The sequence below is a fragment of the Pangasianodon hypophthalmus genome, chromosome 23 (assembly GCF_027358585.1).
Source record: "Pangasianodon hypophthalmus isolate fPanHyp1 chromosome 23, fPanHyp1.pri, whole genome shotgun sequence".
Taxonomy (NCBI): domain Eukaryota; kingdom Metazoa; phylum Chordata; class Actinopteri; order Siluriformes; family Pangasiidae; genus Pangasianodon; species Pangasianodon hypophthalmus.
Window position 1 is genome coordinate 7,843,416 of NC_069732.1, and position 14,874 is coordinate 7,858,289.

General features: G+C 37.7%; 2 protein-coding genes across 5 annotated transcripts in view; both read right to left on the minus strand.

The window, feature by feature from the left end:
• The window catches only part of pleca (plectin a), a 120,700-nt gene extending 112,712 nt beyond the window's left edge, over positions 1–7,988 (minus strand). For 3 of the 4 annotated variants that reach the window (XM_053228501.1, XM_034298605.2, XM_053228500.1), the window contains exons 1-3: positions 7,681–7,988; positions 5,513–5,550; positions 1,109–1,663 (exon numbers count right to left, since the gene is read on the minus strand). In XM_053228501.1, coding sequence (XP_053084476.1) covers positions 1,109–1,663; positions 5,513–5,550; positions 7,681–7,837 — 750 coding nt within the window. In that variant the 5' untranslated portion in view covers positions 7,838–7,988. The remainder of the gene's footprint in view (positions 1–1,108; positions 1,664–5,512; positions 5,551–7,680) is intronic. The other variant, XM_034298606.2, reaches the window with a different exon arrangement.
• Positions 7,989–10,414: 2,426 nt separating this feature from the next.
• Positions 10,415–14,874, minus strand: part of eif3eb (eukaryotic translation initiation factor 3, subunit E, b) — an 11,884-nt gene continuing 7,424 nt past the window's right edge. The window contains exons 10-13 of the mRNA XM_026929423.3: positions 12,467–12,576; positions 11,857–11,959; positions 10,903–11,037; positions 10,415–10,722 (exon numbers count right to left, since the gene is read on the minus strand). Coding sequence (XP_026785224.1) covers positions 10,684–10,722; positions 10,903–11,037; positions 11,857–11,959; positions 12,467–12,576 — 387 coding nt within the window. The 3' untranslated portion in view covers positions 10,415–10,683. The remainder of the gene's footprint in view (positions 10,723–10,902; positions 11,038–11,856; positions 11,960–12,466; positions 12,577–14,874) is intronic.

Below are 14,874 nucleotides of genomic sequence, written 5' to 3' on the forward strand. Positions count from 1 at the left end.
AGTGCCAACTTCACCAAGCTGTACCTCCCTGGAGGAATTAACTCTGTGCTTCATCCTAATAAAGATACAGCTGAATATACAGAGAGCCTTTACCCTTAACCTAGCATATCTATGGAGCTAAAAGGAATGAATCTATTTGGTTAGGTTCGCAATAATAGCGTTGACTGACATCAGTAACTAATGATGCATTTGTAATTTTATACACTATCTGTCTCAAAATGGGAAAAGAACCATGCAATATATCCAGGTGCTAATCTGCTAGGGCATACAGCTCACTGATTGCAGATAAGCGTTTGATTAGATGAATAACTGAGTAAATTTGACTTCGTCAGTGACAAATCTGGTGTGCTGCCAGGTAATTAAAAATACATCAGAGATTACATTCAATTCAATTATTAAGAAGCTCAATGGCAATTTCAGCTGTAGTACAAGAAGGCCACTCAGTATAACAATATAAACTGGTGGCCAGAAAAAGGATTAGGTTTGAAGATGAAATTGAGCAAACTAAGTATTCACTGATTAAAGAAGCTGTTACAGATCCGAAACAGTGTGTTTATCACTGCAAGCAATCAGCACTTTCACTTCAAGTCTTAAAGCGGCAGTTTGTAATTTTCAGAGCCCCCTGTGAGGCAAACTGTAACTGCAATGAAAACACAGTCAAACTTTCCCTTCCCAGTCTCACCCCACCCCTCTTCTGAAGCTCTTTTAAGAAAAAGACCTGAGCAGCTCTGCTTCCTTGGGGCAGGCCTAATTTCTGGGCCAGAAAGGTTTAAGCAGAAGCCTGAAATGAAGCTAACAAGGTCCAATGCATGGCACTATTTTGAATCACAGTTTTTCTAACATATCTTTGAGCTCTTATTATTAAATGATTAGTAAAGGTCTAGAAACAGTTTTAAAAACAACAAACTGTACCTTTAAAGATGTGACCTCTAGTTTAAAACATTTTTATAAAATGTATCAGCATGTATCAGCAGTATGACAGAATCAATAATTTCTATTCTGCTAGCAGCATAATGTAAATGAATGTATAGCAACATCAAAAGGATGAAGTTAATGTAATTAGGTAAGGTACATTTCATTTGCTAAGTAGAGGTGAGAGGAGACTCACATTCTCTGCAGATTCAAAGGTTATGGCCTCAGGTGCAATGGTGACCTTCAGACGGCGTTTGTTCCTCTTCCTTACTGTGGTAGAGTTTTCTAGTTCATCCTGTTTTTCTGCCTTCTCCTCCGTTATCACCTTCTGCTTCTCCTCCTTCACTTCTTTCTGCTTCTCCTCCTTCACTGCTTTCTGCTTCTCTTCCTTCACCACCTTCTGTTTCTCCTCCTTCACCGCTTTCTGCTTCTCCTCCTTCACTGCTTTCTGCTTCTCCTCCTTCACTGCTTTCTGTTTCTCTTCCTTCAACACCTTCTTTTTCTCCTCCTTCACCACCTTCTGTTTCTCCTCCTTCACCGGCTTTTGCTTTTCCTCCTTCTCCACCTTCTGCTTCTCCTCCTTATTCTCCTCTTTCAAGGCTTTCAGTGCTTTCGGCTTCTTCTCCTTCTTCTCCCCTTTCAATGCCATCTGTTTCTCCTGAGTCGGAGGAGTTGCCAGTGTGATTATTCCAACAATCCCATCATTAACCAAAGCTGAAGTGACACTTCTCTCCTTCTGCTTCTTCTTCCGCTGGAAGAACAATGAAAACAAGGTATTCATTCCACTTGCAAAGAAACAACAATTGAAACAGTTGCAAAATCACTCTGCTGAACTGTTTGAGCTGAATGCAAGTGACTGTACAGCACAAGGGCAACACTGAGTAAACCACAAAGAGGTTTTAGCAGTGAATTATGTGGGTGCTTTTCTGCTGCCTACTTCCAAGATCACACAAAGGGCTTCTTGTTAGATGGCCAGTGACTGTGATTGGGGATGTCAGGTAAACAAGTAAAGTTTGGCTCTTTTCAAGGCTACATCAAACAGAAAATCTGCACTCAAGATGGCATTTATTTATATGTGAAAATCATTCATTCATTCATCTTCAGTAGCAAACTTTAGTTTTTAAAAAAAAACTATCTCAGTCAGAGTTGTTCTGGATTTGGAGCCTATCCTGGGAGTACTGGGTATGTGGTAGCAATTTAGTGTAGCTAATCCAACTACTGCCATATTTTGGGACAGTAGAAGGAAACCAGAGAACCTAGAGGAAACCCCATATGGACATATGAAGAACATGTAAAACTCTACAGACAGTAATCAACGCAGGATCATACAGGGAACTTCACTGTACCACCCTTAAACAAGCATTCTATATACAGTGGGGTCCAATAATCTGAGACCAGAAAATGCTTGTGAAAATGTGAAATATGAATATGAAATAAAAATGTGAAAATGTTTTTATTTTGCATTCCTATCTAATTTAATACAACTGTTTTTATTACAAATTATATTATTGACATAAACTTAAGTGAAAATTATAATCTTCAAGTCAACTGGCTTTATTGTCCTTTCAACCATATACAGCTAGTACAGTACACAGTGAAACAAAACAAAGTTCCTCCAGGAGCATGGTGCTACATAAAACAACACAGAACTACAAGAGGCTACACATTACTACATAAAGTGCATGTGCAAACGTGTGCAAACAGCAAAAGACAGTACAATAAATACTAAAACAGGACAAGAAGCACAGTAAGAGACAGTGCAGTGCCAACCAGTACACATCTTTGAAATATTTACATGAATTTCAGAGTTTCTGAGTATTTGGTACGTCCCCTTTTTGCTTTAATGACAGCGTGCACTCAAGCTGGCATGGACTCCACAAGCTTGTACTAAACCTTATGATCCATTTTAGATCAAATCCATCAGAGTATCGTCTGAACATGTGCTTTAATAGAAGAGATTAGGCATGAGGAAACTCTGACCTTTTGTACAAAGCAGTTAACATGGTCACTATCAAAAATTGCATACATTTAAATAGGGACCTAGAAATAGTGCATAATCTAAAATATTAATGTTCCAGATATTTAACATTTAATTTTTTTCTTTGTTCTTTGTTTTTGTTATTTCAAAATTCTAAACCATGAAATGAAAAAATCCCAGATTTTCAACGTGGTCTCAGACTTTTGGACCCCACTGTGTAATTATTCTACTAGCCTTCTCTGCAGGTACAGAGAGCTAGAAAATCATTAATGCCATTACCTACTGCTTCAGGAACATGGAAGTTGATATAGACCGATCTAGGGTGAGTTTTGCCTATATAACATCAATTCCCTACAAGACATTCTGCAGAAATTGCAAAGCAGTATAGCACTCCTGAGTACTGGTACTTGCTCCAACTGTTATGTTTATTGTTCTGATCATCCTACAACTATCTTGTACTCATTTCTGGTCAGTTAGTGGGAATGTAGTCATGTATCACTACTTATCACAGCAGTGACTGTCTTATAATAGTAGCTTAATCATTTTTTGCATTGTTTTTAATGTAACTACCGGATAATAAGCCTTAGTGTTCAAATTTGTAGATTTGCAGAATTTGTAAGATGTATGCATCTTCTTTTTAGAAACACAGTACATACAAAACACATTTCATTGATTTAGTAATAGTGCTCAGACGAAGCTATTTATCACCACAGAAAATTCCATGTATTATATTAATCATAATTATAACTGAAACACACAAAAAAACCCTCTTCAAAGGTTTACATACCCTTACTTCTTAAAATCACATGTTGCCCCCATGAACATCAGTAACAGTTTGCAACCTCTTAGTTGTGAATAAGTACTTTTATTTACTCAGGTTGTAAAGTTACCCAGTCTTCTTGGCAAAAAGTCTCCAGATCCAGTAAATTATTTAACTGCCTTGCACGTACTGCACGTTTGAGTTCTTTCCAAAGTGGCTCAATCATGTTGAGGTCTGGGGACTGTGAGGGCAACACTTTCTTCCTCTGGAACCACTGAAGGGGCAGCTTGGCCTTGTGCTTTGGTTCGTTGTCATATCGGAAAGTCCATGTGCTCCCCAGATGCAGTTCCCACACAAATGTTTTGATAATGTGATGCATATATCTTTCCATCATTTTGACCAAATTTCCTGTACCACTGTAGCTCACACACCCCCAAAACAGCAGAGATCCACCTCCATGCTTCATGGTAGGGATATCTTTCTTTTCATAGGCTCTGCTGACTTCTCTCCAAACATAACATTTATGGTTGTTACTATAAAGCTCAATTTTTGTCTCATCACTCCAAATTACTATATTCCAGAATTCTTGAGGTTTCTCTAGATGCTGTTTTGGCAAATTGTAAGCTTTATAATTTCATGGTAGCAGCATAAAAATGACTTTTTTTTCTGGCAACTCTACCATGCAGCCCGTTTTTGTTCAAGCATTCCCTTATTGTACAGTCAGAAACAGCCACCCCACTTTGTTTCAGATAAGTAGTAGAGTAAGTAGTAGGGTTTTTCTTTACATCTCGTACAACTTTCCTGGTGGTTGTGTCAGAAATCTTTCTTGGCCTACCTGATCCTGGCTTGGTATCCACAGAACCACTTTTTTAAATCTTGAATTTGTTTGAATAGTGCTTTTGATTTGCATTTTCTAATCTTTGGATATCTTTTTTTTTATAACCTTTTCCTAATTTATAACACTGAATTACTTTTTCTTACAGATCATGTGACAGCTCTTTTGCTTTCCCCATATTTTAGCATCCAGCAAATTCAGTGCAGACATAGACTAAATGCACAAGATTTCCCTAATAACTAAGAAGCATACTGACTGTTCATGCACATACACTGATTACAATCCAGCAAGAAACATGTGCAGATTCTTAACTTCACAGTGATCTCAGTATCCTTGAATGAGTATTAACAGGCCCAAAATGCAAAGGTATGTAAAGAGTATGTTCTGATGAAGGTTGTTTGTGTAATTTCAGTTATTATCATGATTAAAATAATACATGGAAATTCCTGTGGCAGCTTCATCTGTGCAGTATTACCAAATAAAGGAAATGTGTTATGTATGATCACTAATATATCTTTAAAAAAAAAAAAAAGGAGGTAAACATCTTACAGATTCTGCCATGGGTATGTAAACCTATGAGATATACATACAAGTATATAGATGTATCCGTGTGTTTAGTATGTGTAAGTATTACAATAAATAAAAAATATAATATAATCAATTATATCATGAAAGTATTTATACACAGCTGATGAAGGACTTTTGTCCAAACTTTGTGTACTTCACTCAAACATCTACGATTATTACTCTAGTACTCCCTGGATGTATACAGTATACTGTATAAGTTCTTTAATAAAGTTCATTGGCTCATTACTGGCCTCTAGAGGCTTCTATATTGTATATATTATTGAAATACTGTAGGTACAACTAGGCAAAACACATGGTTCAAAATACCTGCACTCATAAAATATGAAAAATAATATGCCAGAAGCGTCCCACTACAAAACACATGCATTTCGGAGAAAAGACAAAATACTGAGTGTTATTATAAATTATAGGTTTAGAGTTATTATGGTTTTTGAGTTACCTGACTTTGATGCTTTGTCTTTGAGTTCTTCTTCATGGCTGGAATCAAAAAGGGAAATTCAAATGACCGTATACGTAGACATACAAATGCTCAGAGCACAAGAGTTATCAGAAATACACAACTTATATTTGGCTGGATATAAAAAGAAGAAGGGAAAAACAACATTAGTGAGGCAAACATATACAACCAGAGCACAAAGGTAAACAAAGAAGGCTGCTGAGATCAGGCTTGTTTTAGTACAGCTTGAGGAAAGGCCTCAGGCTCCTTCCTGACCCACAGCAACAGCCTGGATCTCTCTGAGAATGTTCATCATCCATACTCAGCATGTGAAGGCCTGTTGCCTGTAGTGGCCCTGCATTTAAGAGACACCCTTAAGTATGTGGGCATGTTACAAAGATTTAGGCCATTATTCACTACTGATATGGAGGCTCTCATGCAGACACAGTGCTACATTCTACTAAAATAACTGCATAAAGGTCAAAGGATTTTGAACCTGGACCCTGATTGAACACCTGCCTATTGTACATACTTCATTGTATTTGAATGTAAATGTTTACTTCATATTATTATTATTATTATTTTATTCTTGTAACTTGATGCCATTGAAAATAAGAGCATAGAAGATACCCAAAACATCAGTAAATTAAATGAAATGATTAAATGAATGCAATATTTCCAGCTTGCTCTTAAAGAGCAAGCAGACTTTCCAGAGTTCTACTTACTGATTATTAATAATCTGATTTTTCAGGATTATCGAAATATCAGAATATTTGCTTTGTGGATCAGAGATGGAAATGCCTGCTTTAAATCACTTCAACCTGTATCACAGCTTACATTTGTTACATGACATTTGCAGGCCACCATTGTAAAATCTGGTTTAATTTTGCATTCATGTCTAAAAATAATAATGTCTTTGTTTTTTCCCCATTATGCATTCGTAAGTGAAATGCATTCTTTAAGAAACTTGTGAAGACAACTCCACCCTGAAATGCATTAAATATGTTTATATTGAAATATTTGTGCTATGCTTAATGATGGTGGAGCTAATTTGTTGGTTGCTGCTGTATTTTGTTATTCCTGTGAGAAGGTAGCTGTTGTCTGCTGCGTGACGTCACAGGGGGACATTGCTAGCACAGTTACAGTGGTGTTTAATAGCATCTCGAGGACCTCAAGCATAAGTGATGAGTCATTTTGCTGTTACCCCTAATAACAAAAGAGCAAGAGCCTACTTTCTCACTCACCAATTTCCAGTAATATCACATTAATGAAGAATCCAGTATAGAAATAGTGGCATTAACAAACATTGGATACAAAGTTCCAGAATGCATTGCAGTTAAATGATGCAGTTAGGTTGAGTTACAGCAGAAACTTAGCTCTGTTAATTAGCAATCTACGAGATAACAGGCATGATAGCGTTGATGGTGGAATTAGCAAAACTGAAGCTTTTGGAAGCTGGTCTGTTTGAGCAGGGTGTACAGATGAGCTTAAAGCGCTGCTGCATCATTATTTTTAGAGAGATGATGCCAGAGCTGGTTCCACTATCTACAGGTAGCCAAAGTGAAACAGACCTACATACTGATGAAAGAAGTTTAACCAAAAATCAGATTAGTCTTAAAATAAATGTTCTGCACCCTTGAAGATCAAATATTGATTATAAATACTGATGTACAAGTCATTCAGGGTGGACTTTTCCTTTTAAAAGCAAATAGCTTTCAACATCTTTTCAGCAAAAGATTTTTTTAGAACCCTGTAATGAGTGGTGGGCATGGCAGTGTGTGATTTGGAGGTTTGAAAAACGCCCCCTGAAATGTCAACACCGAAAAATGATGTGACTGGAGCTGCACATAAACAGCCTACACAGACCTGACCACATTCTGCAGCCCAGGCCAATAAAAATGCCACTCTCCACGGAAAATGGAAAACATTACCCTGGAAACCGGCACAACTTTGGATGAATGGAAAAGGAAACTCTTCCCACTTTTAGTTATTTTTGCAACAGCTTATATTATGTCTTTTATTTTACACAGGATCACTGTTTTATGAGTCATTTCTCCTCTGGGCGCCGAAGGGGCGAGAGACTAAAGCTCCATTGTGCGCTTTATCAGCTGATTCTAATGGTGAGAGTAAGGAAAGCTGATTACACATGCAAACACGAAAGCAGTTCTTACCTGAGAGGTATCTCTCCAGAGGAGACACAGAGCTGCGATTCTCCCAGCAGCAGAAGAACAGACTCCAAACCAGCAGGGTGGCCAGAACCAGAGCCAGAACCCAGAGCAGCCGGGCCGGAGCCGGGTACGCCAGCACCCAGTCATGTAACGCATTCATTCTCGAGTGCTAATCTCTGTCTTGTCCTTGTATGAAGCTGCTGCTCAGCGCACAGCGGCACAGCCAGATGCGCAACAGCTGTGCGAGATCGAGCCCACAGCCCACGTCAGCTCTGCTGGGAGAGTGAGCGCGCGCAGGCACGTGCGTTCCGTTCCCCGGCTCAGGAGCGCGCGGGCTACAGGCGAATATTCAGCTTCCTCTTTCTCCCACTCACACACACACACACACACACACACACTCGTGGTTTTTTTTTTTTTCTCTCGGTCTCAGAAACCTGTCTGTTAATTGTAAGGGTCATTGCTCAGAAATGCACTCCAGGCGCTTTTACATGGGCCATAACTCAACAGCTCAGGGTTTTAGAAATGCTCCTGCAGTTGGTGCACGTTTGGAAATAGGCGTAACTGGAATGTTTACCACAATAAAGTTCTTAAATGAGACTTATACAGCAGACAAAACAAGAATTTTGTGAATATCTGTTTTTTTTTTCTTTTGTAATAAGACAATGCCTGTAAATCATTCCTGTTATGAACTGAAACCACAGAAGTTCAATAATATGTGGATCATCTTCATATTGTGGTATTGAATATCAGATTAGGACAGGAAAATTGCATTCAGATGAATAAAGGCTTCTCAGCATGCCATTCCTGCAGGTACACCAACACCTCATTTTATCACCTGAATTTAAAGCTTAACAACATGCATAAATGCATAAATAAAAATAAAACAATTTTTAAAATGAAAAGAGTAAACAATGTTTCCAAGCAGCTACCTCTCAACTGCACTCCAGACAAAATGCATGTTCTATTTTACAGGAATGAGTATCAAACTGGGGTGCTCTGGGCATCTGCAGTCAAGGGAGTAACGAGTAAAAAAGTTTGGAATTATACAATTTGGAAATATAGTATTTTTATACGAAAATAAGATGGACACTGCTGCCACCTAGTGGACACACTGTCTCCATACATATATTCAATTTCTAAATTATACTAAATTTATCTTCAGTAACTGCTTCACTATGGTCAGGGTTGTGGCGGATCTGGAGTTTGTCCCTGGAACACTGGGCATGAGGTTGAGATACACCCTGGATGGGACACCAGTCCATTGCAGAGCACCATGCACATGCACATAGACACACACACACACACACACACACACACACACACATTAGAGTAGCCAATCCACCTGGCATGTTTTTGGGAGGTGGGAGGAAACCAGAGAAGCCGGAGGAAACCCACACAGACACATGGGAGAACATGCAGAGAAACAAACAGTAACCGGAGCTCAGGATCAATCCAAAGCCCCTTGAGTACTAAAACACAAGTAATTCCAATATTAACAAAACAGTTGGGCCAAAAATCTAATTTGCCCTTATCCCAAGTGTAGTCAATCATCCAAGACATTGCTGATGTCTGAAGTTTGTGTCTTCAGATTTACAATGGTGCTAGGAGGACAACACATGAGGGTAGCCACCAGTTTAGGATATTGTGTTTAGCAATTTTATACCCACATAATTAAAACTCGTTGAATAGCTAAAAACAGCAGTGGTGGCCCGACGGAAGCTGGAGTTACTTTCTTCCTGAGCACATAGTTAGCTTTCACTCCGTGACTGACCCAGAGTCTGACAGAGAATTTCTGTCAGAAGTTATTTGAATAATTTTGCATTTCCAATTCAATTAGTATATTTTTGAGTAGTCTTATTATGCAGCTTTCTGAAACTGTTTATGTACCAATGCTGTTCCTGAGCCAGAAGATATCTTCTGAGGAAAGTATGCCTTGCCTGATTGAGTAGATGTGCCATAATGAGGAAAAAATTTCATTTTGGACTGAGCTGTTACTTTAGGATGTATATCATATACTCAAATTCATACTCATGTCAGTTATCGAGGGGTATGAATTTTGACCAACAAAATTAATGAGTAGCATTGCTGCTTAACAGCTCCAGGGTCCTGAGCTCAGGGTAATGTGCAGAGTTTTGCATGTGCTCCCTGTGGATCCCCTCTGGGTACTTTCATTTCCTCACAAAAACATACCAGTAGGAGGAAAAGCTATGATTAAATTGCCCCTAGGTGGTAATGCATGTGTGTATGGTGCTATAATGGTGTATTCCTGCTTCACAGACAGGCTTATCAAGACACGGACCCGGTTACTGAAGATTAAATAATAAATAAAGCAAAATGTAAACAAAGATTTTAGGGTAATTAAATTATTTAGACATATGTTTAGATTTGAGGAGAATCAATAATTACATATTGCTGTGTTATGTTTAACTCAGTTGTAATTGTTGTAATGTAATTAATATCATTAATAAAATTTTTGCTTGGAAGCTAAAATTATGTCATTAATTCTTAGCCCAGTCAATAAGTGACACTTGTCTGCACTTCAATACACTAACTGGTCCCACCCAAAGAAACCATTCAGTATCAAGAAATAGTAAAGATAGATAGATAGATAGATAGATAGATAGATAGATAGATAACTTGAACAAATTTTATGAGTTGTTGACTCAAAACCCTGATCAGAACACCAACATGGATGCTACATGGTCTACAACAGTGTGGAATATAAAAGAAGCTCACACAAAGTTGGGATTTGTTTATTTCACATTTCATCAATACTGACTGGCAGTGAACTGAGGCAACAGTGTTGTAGTTGTTACAATACAGTACAATACAATACAATACAACTCTGTGAAAATAGTTGAAATGGATTAAAAACAAAGAGCATAAAAGAAATCGGAGGTTCATTATTGGGAGTGAAGTGGGAGATATTAATAAAAAATAAAGTTAAAATACTAGGTATCACTTGGATGAGTGTTATTGGGATGCAGATGCGGTTGTCCCGCTGGTCTAATAGAAGCTGGTGTCCTGAGCAGCCCAGTTCGGTGTCTGTAAAGAAAATTTAATTATTGGTTTCGTCTGGAAGTTAGAATAATTTTGGTTTAACGACATTATGATTTAAGAAAAGCGTACATTATGTCTACTCCATAATTTGCATCACAGTCTTTAACTATGGAAAATTAAGAGATTCTGCTCTTATGTAATGTAACATTCAGTTATATTCTGCACCTCGTTTCTGCTGCTGTGGCTCAGCTTCTTCTCGATGTTCATGGCGAGCATCTGGCTGCGGAACGAGAGGCTCTTAGTCTTCTCGATGACCTGCTGGTACGGGGACACGGCGTTGTTGCCCATCACCACATGACCCTGCACAGGCCAACAGCACAGTGTAAAGTCATTACTAGATGTATTACATAATAATGTGGATAGGAGTTTTCAATTAAGGACGTTAATATGGAGCTGGTTTTAAACAGTTTCCAAGGTTATGTTTAGAGAGGCAGCTCAAATTTTATTATGCAGATCCAATTCAAGTACGGAAAAAGAAAAATCATATTATGAGGGGCCATTCAGGAAATAATATTCAGGAGAATATTGAATAAAAACTGAAGGTATAAATCAAAAACCTGAGATCACTGAATGAAACCGGAGGATATAAACCAGAAACTGTGCCTAGTCAGTTTAGGCTTCCAATCTTTCTTATAGAAAACACTAAGATTCTGAATTCAAAATGAGAAGTTCTATATAAACAGATCAATTTTGACAATTTACATTTTAGATACAGTACATTGAGCAGCAAAAATCACAGGTTTAGGAAATTACTTCCAGTAAAAGGCATTGTTCCTGACAGTTCCTTTTTAAAAGTTGGGAGTTAATATTCAGACATATTTAATATTTAAAAAAAATTGTGAAACATGCAGTTTATTTTTATCAAAAATTGCTTGAAACATTTTCTTCACTTTCGGTTCACTTGTATAAAACCTGAAGATTTTACTGATGTGTACTTTCTCTACCCATCACTAACAATTTCTAATCACACATGATGCTTCCCAGAAGAGGCATAAGGGAATAAAAGCCGCTGATAAAATCTAACGGCTCATCTGCTGCTTTATTGGTCTCACTGGACTGCACGGCACTGGCAGACTGAACTAATGGAAAATGAAGCAGCAGGCCTCTGGGCTTCCTCACCAGTTTGGAGTCAATTTTAGCGTCCAGCCTGGCATTGCGAATTAGGTTTACTATCCATCGCTCGGCCTCCTCGGGGGTCATGTTCAGCTTATCTGCCAACATGCTGCAGATGGGGTGGAAGAGCAGAGCATGAGAGAAAAGAAAAGAGAGGAAAGGAAAGCAGGAGTAATGTAAAGACAGCAATTATTACAAACCATTTCAAGTCAAATCAATACTGTACATGCCCGCTCTGATCAATAGATTCATTAAAACAAGTCTCTGTGGAATTATGTCTATTAAGCTGTCTACATTGCATTAGTATAACTAAGTGTAAAAATAAAGGCTACAGTGATAATGGTGACCTGAGAGAACACAGCAGAAATGTATCAAAACCGGAGTAAAAGTGGCATCCATGCCTTCACGCAAATACAGAGTAGACTGCTGTATCCTCCTTTTTGTTTTGTCTTAATCTTTATCGCTCCCAAAATTCACCCTGCTGTGATTTGTATCCGCTCTCCTAAGGGTTTGGGTGAAATCCCAATCATCTTGGCAGAAGAGTGCACATTCACACCAAGCTAACCTCCATTTACAGCGCTAAGAGGATTAGTGTGCTATGCTTCATAGTTGGTACCTGATGCTGATGCACTGATGGATCCGACAAAACGTCTCAAAGATGAACAGGCGAGCATTCTCAATAAAATCCTCCAGACAAGCCACCAGGAAGAAGTCATTCACCAGGACCTAAAAACAAATCCAAAAATATTACACATTATCTATGAGCATGTAACATTACTATAAGCACAGGGCTGCAACAGGAAGCAGAAAAAACCAGCTATGAGACATCACTCTGTGTCTGCACATAAACACAAATAAAATGCAATATTTTACTTTTAATGCCACTTCAGATGTAAAGTAAGACCAAGTTTGGTGACATTCAAAATATTAACATATTCTTCAAAATAACATATAAGGAAAATTGTATATTAAATATAATACTATATCAAATAACACCATTGCCATGTTTTGTTTTTATTTTTTTTTTAAGTTTTATGCAGTGAAATTCAACTGAAACAGTTGCTAGCGAACATGTTTTAACCTTGAGTGTATTTGCAGTCTCTTTTGGTCATAAACTTCCCCATAAATTCAAGCACCTATCTCAGGCGAGTGACCTCGTGATACTCATTGTGTGTTTGTGTGAGATATGTTGTCTAATATGATTTTTTTTTTCTTTTCAAAGAGATTTAGTCAACAAAGACCATGTACATTTAACACAATTTATTATGTACTAATTTTTACAAATTAAGCCTTTTGAAGGACCTGCAGACAAAGTGATGTAAACATCTAAATCATTAATACATTTTTTTTTAATTTAATGCTATAAAAACCTCAACCAGGGTTCGTTAAATATCCTTATATCAATACTTATTAAGACTTCAGATGTAACTTGGCATACTACCTAATTTACTGTTAAAACTCCTTCATTATTTATGCATATTCTGCAGCAAAAAAAAAAAAAAAAAAAAAAACTATATATAAAATATTGTGCACTGTTGAAAAGTGAGAAAGTAGATTTTCAGAGTGCAATCATCAAAGTTTTAAGTAACTGTCACATGCCACATTAGTGTCTCAGTGCAGATCTTGTGAACTACATGATTAATCTGTATGCAGAACAATGAAAAGGAACAGTAACAAATGCTGGGATTTGTGTTGCATAATCAGACTAATGAAGCTTAATTGTTCTCTTTTTAAATCAGGCCACATTGCAGGCATCTAATCACACCACAAATCTGGAGAAGAACAAGTGGCAAATATTAATCAGTCCTCAGTAACTCATCAGTGATCATTTCTTAATGAGCACTGTGAGCAAGAAAATATGACTTTCCATAAGTTTATGCCATAGTCTCAGTTCTACTCTGAGACTATGAAAAACATTAAATATGCTTATACTAAAATAACTGTAATGTGCTTTTCATTATTCATGTGAGAAGTTAGCGGTTAGTGTGCCACTCTCTGATGTCACAGGAGGAAACGGTTAGTGCAGTTACAATGGCATTTAAAGAGGCTGGATTTATGTTACTGCAAGCTACTTGCAGAAAAGCATCTTGAACATGCCTTGTGTGCGTCCTTCTTCACCACCTGACTGAACTGGCAGCTACCAGTAATACACATTCAATGACAACTCAGGGCTGTGTCCCAAACAACATTCGATGCACTAAATAGGATGCCTAAATAACAATGAGATCACTGGTATAGTAACATAACATTCTGTACAGGAAAATGTGGTCTTGGACGTGTCCCAATATTTGTGACTCTGAGGATAAAATTGCTGTTCACAGAAAGTGTTATGAGAGTAAACGCTTTATAAACGCATGTACCAATAGCCACTACTCGCCAATCATTAGAATGCTAGCTAAAATTGGTCTGTAGATAAAAAACACACCACAAAGGCAAGTAAAAACAGATCAGAGGAAACGTAGCAAAAGATTTGCAAGTCAGTTGGTATTAAAGCAAACAGAAGTAACAACTGACTTGCTTTTGAAACGCTAAAATACATATAACTCAAACATGCTGCATTACACATGCGCCAGCTATGATGAATTCACTAGCTAAAACAGCTGAACTACTGGGTAACAATACAAACCACACAAGAAGGATGAATTCACTAACTATCATCTAACATCCCACTCAATTAGAGAACAAATATCAATCTCATTCACTCGCTCCTTCCAGATTAGCTGTGGCTCCTGCCAATCACAGTATAGTCTGACTTCTTTTAAGCCTAAAGTTGGGGCATGATAAAGTCTAAAGTAACTCAGCTTGGCTAGTTAGTGATCAGTGAGATGAGACAAGCATGATGACTCCCCTGGAGTAACTATCAGCAGGTCGTTGAATAGCATTGTGAGTAACATAGGAAACCGTGTTCCCAAGTAAAAATAGATCAACGTGTTGATAAAAAAAAAAGTTTAATCAATAAATATTGGACACAACTGAATGTCACATGAATTCATTATAACTATTGACATGCAAGCCGTTCAGGGT